Here is a 16,942-nt window from a genome sequence, read left to right on the forward strand (position 1 = left end):
TGGTTATGAAAATTTGATTATGTTATGATATTGTTGATGCTGATTTTTTGGTGACTCCACTCTAGCGTGCATCTCTCACGTGCTCATTTACAGATCATATCACATGACAACACGAAAGCTGCGTTACTCCATCACATCCTCAAGTAGGAGTGACCTTGAGACCCCCCCCCCCCACCACCACATCCTCCCGCCCAACATCAAACCGTCCGCACCCGACCGCAAATGAACGGCAGCTGATCGTTTGTCATTTGCGTGGACAATGCGCGTAAGTTGCGTGCGTCACGGCGCGGCCGTGTCCCACCCTGCGTGATGCTGCGTCCCACCCCCTTCTTCCCTTCCCCCTCCCCTCTCCTCAGTCATCCGCCCGCCCCATTCAGACACACGCACACAGTGGATGTGCAACCCACGCTCCTCTCTTCCGGCGGTTTAATCCAGATGCGAGGATATTTCTGACCTCAGCAAAAGACTAACGGTAAGACGAAAAAAGGGTTGTTTTAGTCATACTTGCTCGTCATTCTCAGCACAATCCTCAAAAATGTCAAAGTCATTTCGTTGAGTAAAAGTTGTGTTTAATTTATAAACACATTTTTATTTGATGTATGTTTTCTAAAGGGGGAAGTGTTTTATTGTAATTGTGCATTTAGTGATTAGAATGTTCTATTATAGGGAGCAGCAGTTTATCATGGGTTTTATTTAGTCAAGCTAAAATTAACCAGAAATCTACTTTAGACTGATAAAAGCCACTTTTCAGGGTGGATTTTGTCGTTTTTGTTCAAATGTGTTGCCTCTTCTCTTCCCACAGTCACGTTCTAAATTGGTGTTTATGCGAGTGGCTGTGACCTTGCCGGAGCTAGAACGTAACTTGAATGATAAGTGAATTATTAATGAGGGACTATTGATTTTTATGACGAGAAGTGTCACTGTCTTCTGCCATTGTTTAAAAACAAACAAACAGACTATCACAACTGATGGCTGTTGCACTTTTTCCAAATTGTCCTAAATAAATCCAAATCTGTTACAGCGTAACGTTCAAGGTCGAACAGTCTGTTCTTGCATGTTGGTTAGTCTCAGATTTGCTCATATTGAAGAAATAATTGTCACAAATAGGATACAGTAATAGTAATACAAATGATGTGTTTATGCGTGGTAATTAAAAGTAACATCCCGGTAAATGAGCTAGCAACAATAAGACCTTACTCACCATGTGATGATGCGTGACAAAGGTGTAACACTTGAGGAAGAGCAGTTTATGCTTGCCGATGGCGAGTCAACTTCATCGCACTTTTTAACTGCCACTCAAGAAGATAACAGCTGTACGGTGAATAAAAAAAACAAAACAAAACTCACTCTCGTACCTTGCCTGGGTCATTATATAATAAATAGACAGACAGAAGGAGGTGGGAAAACAAAGAGAATCTCATATTGTGTATTTAAGAAAACCACATAACTTTGCTGTAGTAAAATCCATTTTAGAGGGCGGCCATTTTGCCACTTGCTGATTACTGAAAATGACACCACAGTTGCTAAGGGCTCAAGTAACGACCAATCATGGCTAAGTTTGCGAACATCACAAGACCAAACTCAGAAAACAGGCAAGCCGTGATTGTTTGTTACCTGAGCAACTCTGATGACAGTCGACAAGCATGTGGCAAAATGGCCGCCCATTGAGATGGATAAGATTGGGTGGATTTGGCTGATATTATATACTAGTGGGGGTACGTACAACATTATTGTAAAGAACATTTTTGGGTTATTTTACTTTTTTTTTTTTTAAATAAAAACACTTGTTTTGTGAGGATTTTTCTTTCTTTTTTTTCAATGTGAAAAGATGATTTGAGATAGAAGTGACATTTTGCCATTTTCAGCAGTAAGAAGTTAATATTTTGCATACAATTAATTTGATAACTTCACAATTAATACCTTTAAAAAGATTCTGCCACTGAAAATGACCATCACGTGCACTTTGATTGTGTTACAATCATGGCTTAGTTTGCAAAAGTCACATGACCAAACCCTGAAAACAGGTGGACCACCTTTAATAACTTCGCTATGTGACTTATGACAAGCCATAAAAGGCTAGATATGATGACATCTGTCAGATGTTCACAGGACACGATGACCGATACGGTTATTTACATTTTGATAGCACTCTTAAAAAGGGCGACTGAAAGTCATTTTCCTGCAACATTACTGTACACAAATAAGACTCGTCAGACCATCAGATGGGGGGGGGGGGTCATGATGTGGATTATTGGATGGCAGAGTTGATGTTTTCATCTGGGATGTTGCAGCCTGTACACGACTCGTGCGCTGTAGCGCGGGATTGAATGACAAGACAGGATGAAGGCTTTACGGTTAATGCATGTCGGATTACGCAGACTTGTGAATGGCTGCGGATTATTACATCACAGGCTCATGTTGACATGCAGACGAGTCATGAGTGCAGATGTTGAGATGAAATAAATGAACAACGGCATTAAAACGGAAGTCAAAATTGCAAGCCAACGAAGCACGAAGGGGCTTGTGGTGTGCGATGAACTTTAAGGATGGATCAGGGGAGGAGGAGGAAGTGCTAGTGCGCCATTTCCTCTATCCAGAAATGGACTTTGGGGGCGGGGTCTGTGAATAAGCATGCAACATAAAGAAAGGTTCTCATCCAAAGCGTCACGTCCACGTCCTCCATTAGTTTGAGATGTGTCAGCCAGCATCTCCCTATCAGATGAGCGAGGAGGCATGTCTACCAGGCTTGAGGGGATTAGTGGATTTACAGGGGGTTTGGAGGGAAGCTTCACTAAAGTTAAGCTCGCAGAAAAGGGAAATTAAATTTGCAATTTGCACGATTGGGATTTTTTGTGAGACCCATGAAATGCAGGGTGAGTTGTCGTTTTTCGAGGCGACTGTGAAATATTAAATTCCGTCCTGCTCCCTTCCTCTTCTGTCTCTGTCATGTTCTAAAAATCGAAGTTTAAATTGTTATCAGTTGATTTTCTTTTTTGTTTTTCAAATGCAGGACTGAGGCCCCCAAAAAGAACAAAAGCATCTATCAATCTCCAGCATCTCCCTCAAAGCACCATCTCCACTCTAAAAGCTGCTTCCACTTCTTCCAACTGCCACCAGTCTCCGGCTACCTCCCCGACTCCCCCTTCCGACCCTCGGCCTCCCCGATGCGTAAAAACAGCAAGGTGACGCAGCGCGAGCAAAGCCACGAGCATGTCACAGAGTCGGTGGCTGACCTGCTCGCGCACGAGGAGTCGCTGGACTACAAGAACAGCTCGCTGAACGTCGGCGCCGCGGCCGGAAAGAAAGTGCCGCAGATAGAGGTGCTGGAAAACGACGGCCGGCCGGCATGGAACAGCAAGCTGCAGTACATCCTGGCGCAGGTGGGCTTCTCCGTGGGCCTGGGGAACGTGTGGCGCTTCCCCTACCTGTGCCAAAAGAATGGAGGAGGTGAGTTGGATTGTGTATTGATTGACCCCCATTTTCCCTCTACAAGATCCTCCATCTGTCTATTTGAGTCCATCTGTTTTGGATGTTTGACAAGAATGAGTACAGAGTGAAGATGTACTGCTACATTAGCTTCTCATGCTAGGGGATTGCGATCGAACTTACAACTGTACACAAACCTCACCTATTTTTTTTTTGCTTTTTCTTTCAGTCATAATCAAAATGTGTTAGGGGCTCCCTCTAGTGGTATTCAAAAGAATCACTACCTAAGTACAGTTCAGTGATGGTTACCTTTGAGGGTCAATAAATTAGCATTGCGCCTGTTTGTTGTTTATTTAGTTTTTTATTTAAAATCCCTGTAAAGTGATTTGATGATTTGAGTATTTTTTACATTTGGCACACCACAAAGAAGAGTGTTTTTACTGGACGATGTCAACGCTGGTCTGCGAGCTAACTCGCTAGCCCTCTGGCTCACCATGCAGCTCGCTAGCCAGCAGATCAGCGTCATCCAGTAGGTAACCACCTCACTCATTTATGCATCAAACATTAAAGTATTTAGAAATAAATCACTTAACAGGGCCTTTAACATTTATGCATAGTAAACGTTAATATAATCATAAAAATAGCCAACTCAACACTCTCATTGGCTTACTCACGCGAGGCCCCGCCTTTTAAAGTGACACACATTCAAATTGTCAGATACTACAGAGTAGAACGTGGAGATTTTGACCCCAAGTGGACAAAAATAATACCTGAATATTTTGTATTGGCATTATACATAAAACATAAAAAAAAAACTGTACATAAATAATTAACTGTACGGTTGATATTTTGTGGCAGCCTGGAGTGTGCTTACTGTATTGTGTATAGAAATCGCTTGCCTAAATTTAGCTGCACTATCGATTCAACTCCTGGCTGGGCGGGCTGTGTAAAGCCATACTTTGACAAAGAGAAAAGCACAATCAATAGAAAGATAATTGTATACTGGGGGCATGTAACTGGATGCATACACAGCAGGGTTAGAATAATTTTTGATTTATTTCATTTTTACATTTGTTCTTTAAATTCAATTGTAATTATTTTTAAAGCAGGTTTGTAGTTTTCATTTGCTTCTTTTTTTTTTTTTTGCTTAATTTTAGGTGTTTAAAAAAAAAGTTTTGGTATTAGTTTTAGTTTTTAAATGTATGGAGCATTTGTCATGTGTGTCGAGTTTCAGTTACCAATTTTTTTTAAAAAAACATTTCTGTTTTTATTTTGTTTCATTATCTGTATTTATTTATTTTCAATTTTTGTTATTTTGTTAGTTAATGCACAGTAAATCTGCAGCCAATGCAATTCATGTTACTTCTAAGCAGGATTTATTGACACACTGGACTAAGCGTCATTCGCCAGCCTGGAGTCTGTCACACATTTGTCCTTCATTCACACTGTGTACGATTTTCTCACTTGATCTGTGAATGGGATTAGGTTTGAGTCTCGCCTCTACACCTCCTCCTCTCACCCACTCTTCCATCCATCCTTTAACCAGCTCCCCCCCCTCTCTTCCCTCATCCATTCTTTCACCTCCTCTCCATCTATCCTTTCACCGTCACTCCTCATTTAACCTACTCTACGCTCATCCCTTTCCCACTTCTCTAACCTTTCACTTCCTATGCTTTCAAATTGCCTCCTCCGTATTTAGGCTTTCAACTCTTTATGCATGATTTCTTCTTTCACCTCCTCTCTTATCCTACCACTAATTCTCCTCTTCCTTTTGCTTCCTCTCTATTCATCATTTCATCCATCCACTTCATGTGAGCATACAGTTGCTATTTTTGATGCAGTTCATGTTTTGGTGGCGATAAATTGTTACATTCAGGACGATGGCTTAATTTTTGCCCATCCTGATTATATCTCAGAGGATTAAGCTACAATGGGAGAAATTTAGACTAGAGATTGACACAAATTGAGGAGGGGGATTTTGGTAAATATATCTCGCTTTAGGAAGACGCTGTTTTTTTGCCAATCATTGTTGTCGTGCGGGTAAAAGAAGCAGCTTTATTACGCTGTGTGTCTTATTCTCCGTAAATCAAAAGGCCTATCTGTTTTTCAGGCGCTTATCTGGTCCCGTACTTCATTCTCCTGCTCGTCATCGGCATCCCGCTCTTTTTCCTGGAGCTGGCTGTGGGTCAGAAGGTCAGACGCGGGAGTATCGGAGTGTGGAACTACGTGTGCCCACGTCTCGGCGGTATCGGAATGTCAAGTTTGATGGTATTACAACCACGCCTGTCCATTGTTTTCCATTAATCGTTTCTTTAAAAGGGTTGCGGGTAACTGGACTCAATCCCAGATTTAGACTTTCCCGACTTTTGTGATACGATCCACTGTTATCTCAATTTTTTTGCTTTGACTTGTGAGCACTAGTTTTAGAGACAAGCAAGGTATATTGGAAGTCAACTCAGGTAAACTCACTTCACAATAAGTAGCAATTTGGCAAATAATTATTCTTAAAAAAAATTGGCTTCAAGCTGTTTTTAGCCGCTCCTACTTTAACTCTATCAAACAAAAAATACAACACAGAAAATTACACCTTGTCTATTTAAAACAAACACAGGTATGCCTTAGAAAAGTCTGCTTAGCTTAAAACTAACAAACTTTTTTTTAACTTAAAGCTAACAAACAATATAAAACGCCATTGACATGCTAACGATTAGCATCAATAGTTGCAGACTTAGAAGCAATGACAATAAATATACTCAAAGCCATAAAGTAAATACTGTAGGCCTACTATTCTTCTTCAATGGTGTCTGCATGGCTGTATCATACTGCCTCCTGGTGGCCAAGGTGGGCACACCGGAAGGAGCAGCACAATTAATTGGTTTGTAGCATTAAAGTAAATGATCACAGAGTGATATTTTCCTTATTAAGAAATACAAACCAAAAAATATTTTGGGGGGTGGTGGAACAGATTAAAGTGTTCTATTCATTACGATGGGGGGGAGATGATTTGAGATACAAGTGTTTTGAGTTACAAGTGTGGTCACAGAACAAATTAAACTTGTGTCTCAGGCCATCACTGTATAAAAGTACAAAAGGCTTCGCAAGCACAACAAGGATGCACCGCTACGTACGCAGGATGAAGTAACTCCATCACCGAAATAGCCTGTCTCCGCCTCCTGAGTACGTGGAAGGTATTGACGTGTTTGGCAATGAAAAGGGAGCCTTTCTGTCGAGTCGCACGGCTGCCGCAGATGTATCTAAAAATACCTCTGAGAGTATCTAAGTTGAAAAGAGAGCACCTGAATTATTCACGCCTCCCTCCAAGCCGATGTAGCCTCAGAATGTCTTGCATGACCGGTGGCAACATGAGCCTGATTGTTGCTCCATGTATCGGTGCAGATCAGTGTAGCGCGGGCCCTATTTTCATAGTGGGATGATTATTTTTATTATCATTATGATAGTTTTTAAATACACACAAAATACTAACACCCGGTCTAACAAGCCTCCACGCATATTTATGTCAGGCTAGATTTGCAGCACACACGAGAAGATAGAAGATCATGTCTATCTTTTCTGTCCATCTAGGTGTGCGGCTTTGTGGGGCTCTACTATAACGTGATTATAGGCTGGAGCATCTTCTACTTCTTCCAGTCCTTTCAGTATCCTCTGCCATGGAGTGACTGCCCTATCAGGAAGAATGGGACGCTTGCCAGTGAGTTTCTGTACACTACACATCCATCCATCCAATTTCTTGAGAACATGCTAATTCCACACAGGAAGGAAGTAGCCTGGAGCTCAGGACTTCAGAGCCGTGAGGCGGCTTCGTGTTAACCGCTCGAATGCTGTACCAGCCCATTTAAAAAAGTGAAATTCAGTGTTTTCATTATCTATTGGATTTTTTTAACTGTTTTACCGTGCAACTCTCAAAACAAATGAAGAAATCAATAATCCTCATTGAACCGTGTTCCAAAAGTGATTGAAATGGTTTGCAATGGAATTAATAAAATAGAAACCACGTCTATGATGATTTTTTTCCCCTTCCATTTCAGTTATGGACGAGTGCATCACTGCATTTGCTTTTGGAAAAGTCCAACAATAATTGTTGCATTAATTTGATTGATTACAATGTACTTCATCATTTTCACATTTGTTTCCATTAAATAAGTGGTTAATTGATTCCTTGAAAACATTTAAATATTAGAAAAATAAACAATTTGACATAAACATTTACCATTTATTTTATTAAATTATTGTGAATAATAAAATGTAAATATCTTATTAAAATAACTTAAAATATAGTTTATAATTAAAGCCCCAAAAAAAACGAATGGGGCCACCAAGAATTTCTTTTCATCTGTCTTTGTCTCTCTCACAATGTAGTCGTGGAGCCGGAGTGCGAGAAGAGTTCAGCCACCACTTACTTCTGGTACCGCCAGACCCTAAACACGACCAGCACCATCGCAGAGAGCGGCGGCCTCAACGTGAAAATGACTTTATCTCTACTGGCCGCCTGGATTATCGTCTGCCTTGCCGTCATAAAAGGGATCGCCTCTTCTGGGAAGGTAGGACAAAGCAGGAGATATGAGGGACGTTGTCACGCTGCAGCATACTGCATGTGTTTAATGTGTCTCACAGGTGATGTACTTCAGCTCTCTTTTCCCATACGTGGTGCTCTTCTGCTTCCTGGTCAGAGGTTTGATGCTGAAGGGATCCGTGGATGGCATCGCTCACATGTTCACTCCAAAGGTGACCCCGGGGGAACTATCAAATCAATGATATTTACCTCTCACATAGGCTGCAAAAAACTCTCTCACCCATCAAAATACACACCACAAGTAGACACCTAAAGAAAATTGTAATCACATGAAAACTCTTACAATCACCGGAGAAAATTTTATCAGAAAAATCTTACATGCACCACAGACTCACCGAAAACCTCACACTCATTAGGAAAAACTCTCACATTCGACTAAAATGCTCACATTTGACAAAATCCTCTTACATTCACCCCAAACCTCACACAAAAAAAGCCTCAAACTCTCACTCACGCCAAATCTCTCATTCACCCAAAAACTTCTTACATAACCTAAAAAATTAATTCATCAAAAAAAATCTCACACATCTACAAAAATAACACATTATCCCAAAAACCTCACTCGCAAAAAACATCTAATCCTGTCCCTCAACCACTCTCACACAGGAAATCTCACACATACACTAAAAAAAAGCTTGCATTTATCCAAACCTTCAACAACAAAAACACTTTCTCAAAAAAAAACTCACTCACACCAAAAATTCATATATACACCAAAAATAATTCAAACACAGCTACAAGCCTCCCACACACACCAAAACTCACACAAAGAAATCTCTCACACACCCACACAACTCTTATACTCTTGCCAAAAAAAAACCACATATCATGCTCACCAAATAAACGCTCACATTTTGGAAAGAAACTCACTCACACTAAAATAAATAAATAAATAAAACTCTCCCACAAAATGTCTGACACTGAGAGGATGGGATGTCAAGTCTAAGTTGGATAAAGAAAAGTCTCACAACATTTTTTTTTTCATGTTAACTCTTTGACTGCCAGACGTTTTCAGAAAAGGGATGCCGCCAGTGCCAGCCGATTTAAGCATTTTGACTGATTTTCAAGGTCCACAGAAAATGTTCTGTTTGGACTATGGAAACACACGTACTACCAAATGAAAGATTGGACTTTCATCTTTCATCAGAAAAAAAGAGTTTGTTTCTACCTTATTCCGTTCTTTAGTAATCAACAATAGAAAATGGTTAGTTTGACCCAATTTCGCCTGTGTTGGACCAAAATACGGAGAAATCAAGCTTTTAGTGAAACGATATTATTTCATGCATTCTAGTGAATTTGACACTTCTTTTTGTCCATGAATGATGCCACAAACACCTAAATAGTGCTTTACTTCTATAAAACACTACCACCAAGAATGAAAAAGTGTTTTTTGATAGCAAAATACGTTTATTTACATTCAACAGTGTAACAATTTGACAACAATTTGGCAAACTATTTACAAATGTGTGCAACTGTGGTGCTATTTACAAATATGTGGATGTTTCAACGACAGTTTTTCTTTTTGTAACACTCTCCTGCGTGCAAAGAGACGCAACAGCATTTGCACAACAGATTGCCTCTTCGCGTGCGCCACTTTCTTGCCGGCCGTTTTTTTCCGGGGAATAGCAAGTATATACTGCAGTGTGTCATCAAGTCTAATATCAGGATCATGCTACGGTTACGTTACGGTGGTGTTACGTCTCGCTTCCCCGTGTCCTTCAGTTGCTATACCGGGTGGTAGGAGATGTTCTGATCCATTTTATCCACTCCATTCATGGTGGCATCGTAGTCCAGAAACAGTGTCTTCTCCGTGATCAGACTGTACCCGCTCCTCCGATGAATATGCATTGGACTCGGGGTACTCTTCATTGTCCGATCGAATGTCCGCTTGTGCAGCTCCGCGTTTTCCGGCCTTAGCAGCGCTAGCCGCGCTAGCCGCGCTTTGCCGGTGGGGCTTACTACGTGTTCATAACAGTCACGTTGGCGTAGAGCTCGGAGTCATCTTCATCATCATCATCAATCTGCATTGGTCGATGCCAACTCTCCATCGCCCGATCGAATGTCCGATTGTGTAGAAGTACCCGGCCGGCTATTGTGCGCGTTTTCCGGCCTTAGCAGCGCTAGCCGCGCTAGCCGCGCTTAGCCGTGAGGCTTACTACGTGTTCATAACAGTCACGCCAAAGCTTCCAACTTTGGCGTAGAGCTCGTTGTCATCATCATCGTTGACATCAATGCGCTTTTTAGTATTGATTGATGCTTTCCGTCTTTGAAAAAAATGCTCAAGCTGAGCTGCTTGTAACCGGTTGCTTGGTCAAGCCATTGTGGCTTGGATCAGCCATTGTCTCCTCAACACTCTAGCTCCGCCTCACGTCTTCTATTGACGCCCACGGTGGGCGGCCCATCCAACCTTGTGCAAAGAGAGTCATCGCTGCCCTCTAGGGGCCAAAACGAGTCTTTGACTAATCAGATCTGCCTGATACTTTCAGCACAGCTGCCCAAGGCTTTCCTGCACCCGTTTTTGAAAAAAAAAAAAAAAAACATAGGGGACGTCTTTTAACGTCCTCGGCGCCCTTCCCTAGGTTTATGCTAAACGTTTTATAACGTTTATGGCAGTCAAAGAGTTAAGAGGATTTTTAGTAAATAAGAGCTTTTTTTTGTGTGCATGTGTGTGTGTGAGATTTTATTTTTGGCACCTCAACAGACAGCTTGAGTTCTTTTACCTTTTCACATTTTAAATGGAACACTGCTAATTTCGTCTTCCAGCTGGAGAAGATGCTGGAGCCTCAGGTGTGGAGAGAGGCGGCCACCCAAGTTTTCTTCGCCTTGGGTTTGGGCTTCGGAGGGGTCATCGCCTTCTCCAGCTACAACAAGATCGACAACAACTGCCACTTTGACGCCGTGCTCGTCTCCTTCATCAACTTTCTCACGTCCATCCTGGCCACGCTGGTGGTTTTCGCCGTACTAGGCTTCAAGGCCAACATCATGAACGAAAAGTGTGTTGTAGAGTAAGTTCTGGAGCTTTTTCTTTCTCCTCCAGAAAGTCATGCGTGTCGTCAATCACATCAATGGGCACACCTGCACAATCAAAGAAAAATCCTATAACTGGCAGTATTACATATTACAAGGGACTTTTTCTTGTGCTCCAAATGTATCCAGCTATAAATTTAAGGATAAACTCTGAAAATGAATATTATGGCCAGTCGACTGTACTTCCACAATTTTTAAAAAATTGTTTTTATTATAAACCATTTTTTTGGTCTATGCAGCAACACTGAGAAGATTGTGGGATACCTCAACTCAAATATGCTGAGTCATGATCTGATCCCTCCGCACGTCAACTTCTCTCACCTCACCACCTCCGACTACGCCGAGATGTATCAGGTCATCAAGACGGTGAAAGAGGGCAGCTTTCCCCAGCTGGGTCTGGACCCTTGCATCCTGGAGGACGAGCTCAACAAAGTGAGCCAGAACTGGGCTGCGCGTGCGTCCAGCCCACAGCAGGTTCCGTCTTTGACTCGTCCTCTTGACCGTCTCTGTGCAGGCTGTTCAGGGCACCGGTTTGGCTTTCATCGCCTTCACGGAGGCCATGACACATTTCCCCGCTTCGCCGTTGTGGTCCGTCATGTTCTTCTTCATGCTCATCAACCTCGGACTGGGCAGCATGATCGGCACCATGACCGGCATCACCACGCCTGTCCTCGACACCTACAAGGTCCAGAGGGAGCTTTTTACAGGTAAACTAGTCATTTATTTGACAGTTATACTAGTAGTGGTGCTTTGAGATACAAGTGACCTAACTTTGAGTTTTTTGAGACACGAACCATCATTCGGACAATTTTTGGGTTTGACGTGCGAGAAAAACATTTAGACACGAGCATTTTACGGTGGAAGTAAACTTAACTCCCTTCACAATAAGCAGGTGCTTCAAGCAGTTCAAGCTTAATGTCAAACTAAAATTAACACAAAGAGAATTATACATTGCGTATTCTAAACAACCCAATAACTCCATCCTAATGTTCATTCGCTTGATGCTAACAAATAGCATTGGCGTTGTGTGTTATATACGGGGTTTCTGGAGGTATCATCAAACCGAATTTAAAACTTTAAACTTAAAAATAATTGAATGCCTACGTCATACTGCATATACTGTTTATATATTAGAGCTGTCAGTCGATGAAAAATTTTAATTATAATTAATCACATGATTTCTAGAGTTAGCTCGGGATGAATCATAAATTAATGACACGTTATAAGTATTCTAAATGTACAATAAAATATATATTTGTTAACAAAAGTGTACAGATATGGTTACCAAATACAAATGTGGTTGCATCTTTAAATTCATTGATAGAGTAATCTCATGGCAAGTAATTCATGAAGTTCCAGATAAATATTGGTTAAAAACGGTGTGAAACGTTTGAGTAATTTTCTGCCACTAGGTGGCATTAGTGTTTCATGTTGGTGACAGGAACAGTACTTTTTTTTTTTTTTTCAAATTCAGAGCAATTAGTATTTGGAATTTTTTTTATTATCGTTCTTGTATTGACATTGAGCAGCTGTGCCTAACGAATGTTATGTCTTGTTTAAGAGACCCCTATTTTGTCCTTTCCAACCCGTTTTTTTTTCTCCACCTCCCCAGTGTGCTGCTGCATTGTAGCCTTCCTGTGCGGCCTGCTGTTTGTTCAACGCTCAGGGAATTACTTCGTCACCATGTTCGACGACTATTCCGCCGGCCTGCCTCTCACTGTGGTGGTCATCCTGGAAAATGTGTCGGTGGCTTGGATTTATGGCACTAAAAGGTACAACAACTGCAGATGAGTGTAGGTAGGTGAATGGGGGATTGTTTACAGAGGCAGGATCCTGCATATACCGTTTAATGTTTCTGCTCCTCTGTTGCCGACAGATTCATGCAGGATTTGGAGGACATGTTGGGTTTCCGGCCTAACATCATCTACTTCTACTTGTGGAAGTACGTCTCCCCCATCTTCCTGATTGTGCTCATCTCGGCTTCTGTCATAGAGATGGCCATCAGCCCGCCTGGATACAACGCGTGGGTGCAAGAACTGGTCAGCCGTGTCTTTTTCTATCTATTATTTACCATTCAAAACATTAGCTACACTAGTACAATCAGTTATTAGATTTGTTACATGCATATTTAACTGGGTGGTTGGTTTGGTTTGTATGTGGCCTGATACAGTGGATATAAAAGTCTACACACCCCTGTAAGTTGATAAGTAGGTAGGCAGGCTCTGGCTCAACTCGTATCCTACAGTACATTTTAGTTATATTTCTGACGATGACTCATCCCTTCGTGTGTGTGTGTGTGTGCGTAGGCTCAGGAGCGCTTCCAGAGCTACCCCCCATGGGCATTAGTCATGTGCTTTGCTCTCATCGTGGTGGCCATGCTTCCCCTCCCCATGGTCTTCATTGCTCGTCACTTCAACCTGATGTCGGACGGCTCCAACAAGCTGTCCGTCTCCTACCGGAAGAGCATGATGAAGGACATCTCCAACCTGGAAGAGCAGGACGAGTCCAGGTTCATCCTCGCCGCCAAACCCGGCGAAGCGCCCGCACGCAAAGCCCACCTGGCTCCGGGTGGGAACAAACCCACGGACCCCAACTCCCTGTCTCCAAAAAGCTGCTATGGTACAGGCTACCAAAACGCCGCCATCAGCCCGACCACACCGTCACCGACCACTCCTACCACACCCGAGTCTGACTTTTGACTGAATCATCCACCAGTTCAGTTTACTGTCAGGGGGGGGCAAGAATCCCCACCACAGCCCTCCAAAAAAAAAAAGCACATATAGAGTACATAGCTGCAAATCACTGAATTCATGCACTTACAATGTAATTTCCTTTGCCTTAGCACAAGGAACCTCGGACTTTAATGAAGCACTACTCACTAGTACAGAGCAAAGAGCCCCCGGAAAAAGGCTGTGACTTGACTTTGTGTTGCAACACAGACAAGGTCATCAATGCAGTGATGTCAGTGTGTGTGTACGTGTTAGCACCGCTGAACAGATCATAATGTATTGTATATAGTTGCAAAGCTCCAATTGTGTATCAAACTACTGGATGTTCATATTAACTGTACTTGCTCAAATATTGGCCGAGCAGTGTTTCCTAACCTTTATCGCCAAAGCACATATTTCACATTACAACAATGTCAAGGTATGTCACCAAACTGAAATGCTATAAAAATATAAACCGGTACGTATTTCAATTTACACACAAATTCACTTGGTGTGAAATTTGGTCCTTTTAAAATGAGCACAACCTTATATGAAGATAAAGGGACCTACTGCCATCTAGTGGAAAAACAAAAAAACGTACATGCATCAAAATCAAGGCACGGGGACCACATCTGGCCAGTCACGTCATTTTATGTGGCCCGCGAAAAACGAAATCAATCATGATGCTTGCTAAAATCTCTACTAAAATTTCAAATTGTCATTTGTAACAGGTGAAGAATTTTTTTATTCTTGACGACTTCTGATTTCAAAACTAGTTACCCATCAATTTGTTGCTTATTGTGTATGTGATGATGAAAAAAGACATTACTTATAGTAAATAAAATTTGATAATTTACTGCAACACATCTGATCATCCATTACAGCACAAAACATTTAATTAGTCAACTGCAGAGCGTCTCGAGCAGCTACCTCTGTTTACAATGGGACTAAACCACATTTTGAGGTTCAGAATGGCACACTAACTCGTCTGACAGAAAAACAATACATCATTATTACACAGCACAAGGCGGCACACTCACTATTACTGTTACTTATTATTTTTGACTACTATATGCAAACAGCCCCCCCCCCCCCCATTTATTTGAGGATCGGCATTTATCTATTTGTAAATGGAGTGTCTATTAAAGCAGAGGCCACTATTTGACTAACTACAGTATTTAATATCACTCTTCTATCGTCCAGTCTATATATAGCTCATGTTCAATGCTGGGGTAAGGACCTACTGTAATATAATGCACACTAATGTCGTTTGTGTTATCATATCATCCATTACACTTCATCATAGCAGGAATTCATTCATTCCATTTTATACACCAAAGAATTACAAGCACACAGCAAAAACACTTGAAATGTGAATGTGTAAATGTACTCTGTGCTACAAAAGCACAAAAGATTTTCCAGTTAACAGTGCACTAAAACGCACTAATGATGCTCTCAAAACACTTACTCTGCTTTTTAATTCAACTATGACGCACAACAAATTACTGAGCCTAATCTCTAACCTGCGGTTGTAGGTTGCTCTGTGCAGAGTAAACACACTAAGTCGGTTCCTGTAGCACAAATAATATTTGTTGTCAAAAACCTAATCAATGCGCACAAATTGCAATACTCCCATCTAAATGTATTACATTTGTCACCAAGTAGCACAAACATGTCAAGTGTGAATGGTAAAGATGGCTTCATTTCTGTACACACTGCTTTTGTGCATAGTTGATTGTAAACAAGCACATTTAAGCTTCTGTATTTATTTTCTTAACTCATAATATTCAAAGCAGCGCTATTATTAAAAGGATTATATTTATATTCCTGTATATTTGCAGCATATGTAGATGTGATGAATGTTATCCTATAGGCAATGTATATTTTCATCTTAATTGTAAATTTAAAGATTATTTTGTAGTTTGTGTACATGTTGTTGGCTGGTGGAAATGTTGTCTGTGGCACTCAGGCCCAACTTGACTTTTTCCATCTCAAAAGAAAGATCCAAGGAAGGCAAAGATTGTGTTTACTTGCTCCATCCATTGTTTGTCTCCTAGTCTGTGGTTATAGTGAAGATAGTCTCACGGGGCACTTTTTTTGTGGCTACATTTTTTTTGCCTCTTATTTTCTGTAGAATTTGCTAAGTGTGGAAAATACAGATTGCAATGTTTTGCATTATGTAATGTGAATACTGACATGTAACCATTTTGTTCAGAATATGGATTTCATGAGGTGACGTATATCGGTAAGTGTTGCATCATAGAATAATGAATGTTATGAATACACAAGGAGATACGAACATGTCCGTATGGTTTATGTTGTCCTCTAGGAAGTCTGTGCACAAGCAATAACAAAACTGCAGAATAAATGTGGCGAAGGGGAAAATAATACAAATGATGGGATACAATTATAGCTAGATATCCTTTACTTATACTCCAGTGAGTGTTTTGTCCACTTTATACAATAAATTCCCCGTGGCAGGGGTCTTGCTGAGCACATCCCCTCATAATGTAATCCCATTCTCCTCAGTAATGATTGTATTAAGATTGTCATTATTGTACAAAGAAAAGTGTGGTTTCACTAAAAATATTAATAAATATAATAAGATTGTAGCTTCATTTATTTTCATACTAAATAACATTTCATAGTCTGTACTTTTGTGAAGATGTACAGGGAGGGCTTTACAGTACAGTATTAATTTCTACAGCAAGACCGCCCCCTGGTGGCTGTGAGAACCATAGCAAATGGCATCAAGAGCACTCACGCTAACCAGCTGCTGGGCTGTGTTCGCCATTAAAACGCTTGGGGAGAGGTAGAGGGGGACTGCTGAGCTGACGGGCAGACCTCTGTAGCAAAGGTTGAAGGGCTCCTGCAGATTTAACATCAGATGTTATTTGTCAAAGAGCTGTCAGAGAAGTTGTATGCGTTTGTGCATAGAGAAGAAAGGGTGCTCACTTACATTTCCTTGATTGCGCAACAGATTTATGCCATGTAGCTTCATGTTGTGACTCAGAACAGAACAGCATAATAACAATAAGAGTAATATCAAAGTACGATTCAGTGTGACAAATTGACAAACTGCACGTTTTTGCATTATTTGTGAGCCTTTTGGCCGTTAGACATTTGAATTCCTTACTCAGGAAAGTATGTTTGATTTCCAATAATTGAAAACACTGATACACATTCTGTT

General features: G+C 41.2%; 1 protein-coding gene across 2 annotated transcripts; it reads left to right on the forward strand.

Annotated features, from left to right (window-relative positions):
• The first annotated feature begins 362 nt into the window (after window positions 1–362).
• Window positions 363–16,364, forward strand: LOC147167236 (sodium-dependent neutral amino acid transporter SLC6A17-like). 2 transcript variants are annotated; one of them, XM_086086279.1, is made up of 12 exons: window positions 363–472; window positions 3,011–3,447; window positions 5,537–5,694; window positions 7,009–7,135; window positions 7,804–7,985; window positions 8,059–8,169; window positions 10,781–11,022; window positions 11,284–11,476; window positions 11,559–11,751; window positions 12,657–12,816; window positions 12,921–13,083; window positions 13,351–16,364. In XM_086086279.1, exons 2-12 carry the CDS (start codon window positions 3,165–3,167, stop codon window positions 13,741–13,743), a joined length of 2,205 nt encoding a protein of 734 aa, XP_085942405.1. In that variant the 5' UTR covers window positions 363–472; window positions 3,011–3,164; the 3' UTR covers window positions 13,744–16,364. The 2 variants fall into 2 exon arrangements, with proteins under 2 accessions (XP_085942405.1, XP_085942406.1); XM_086086280.1 differs by lacking the exon at window positions 363–472 and adding an exon at window positions 2,675–2,873.
• The last annotated feature ends 578 nt before the right edge of the window (window positions 16,365–16,942 follow it).

Source organism: Leptonotus elevatus, chromosome 10, assembly GCF_054856555.1.
Source record: "Leptonotus elevatus isolate MCC_2025b chromosome 10, RoL_Lele_1.0, whole genome shotgun sequence".
NCBI classification, from domain to species: Eukaryota; Metazoa; Chordata; class Actinopteri; order Syngnathiformes; family Syngnathidae; genus Leptonotus; species Leptonotus elevatus.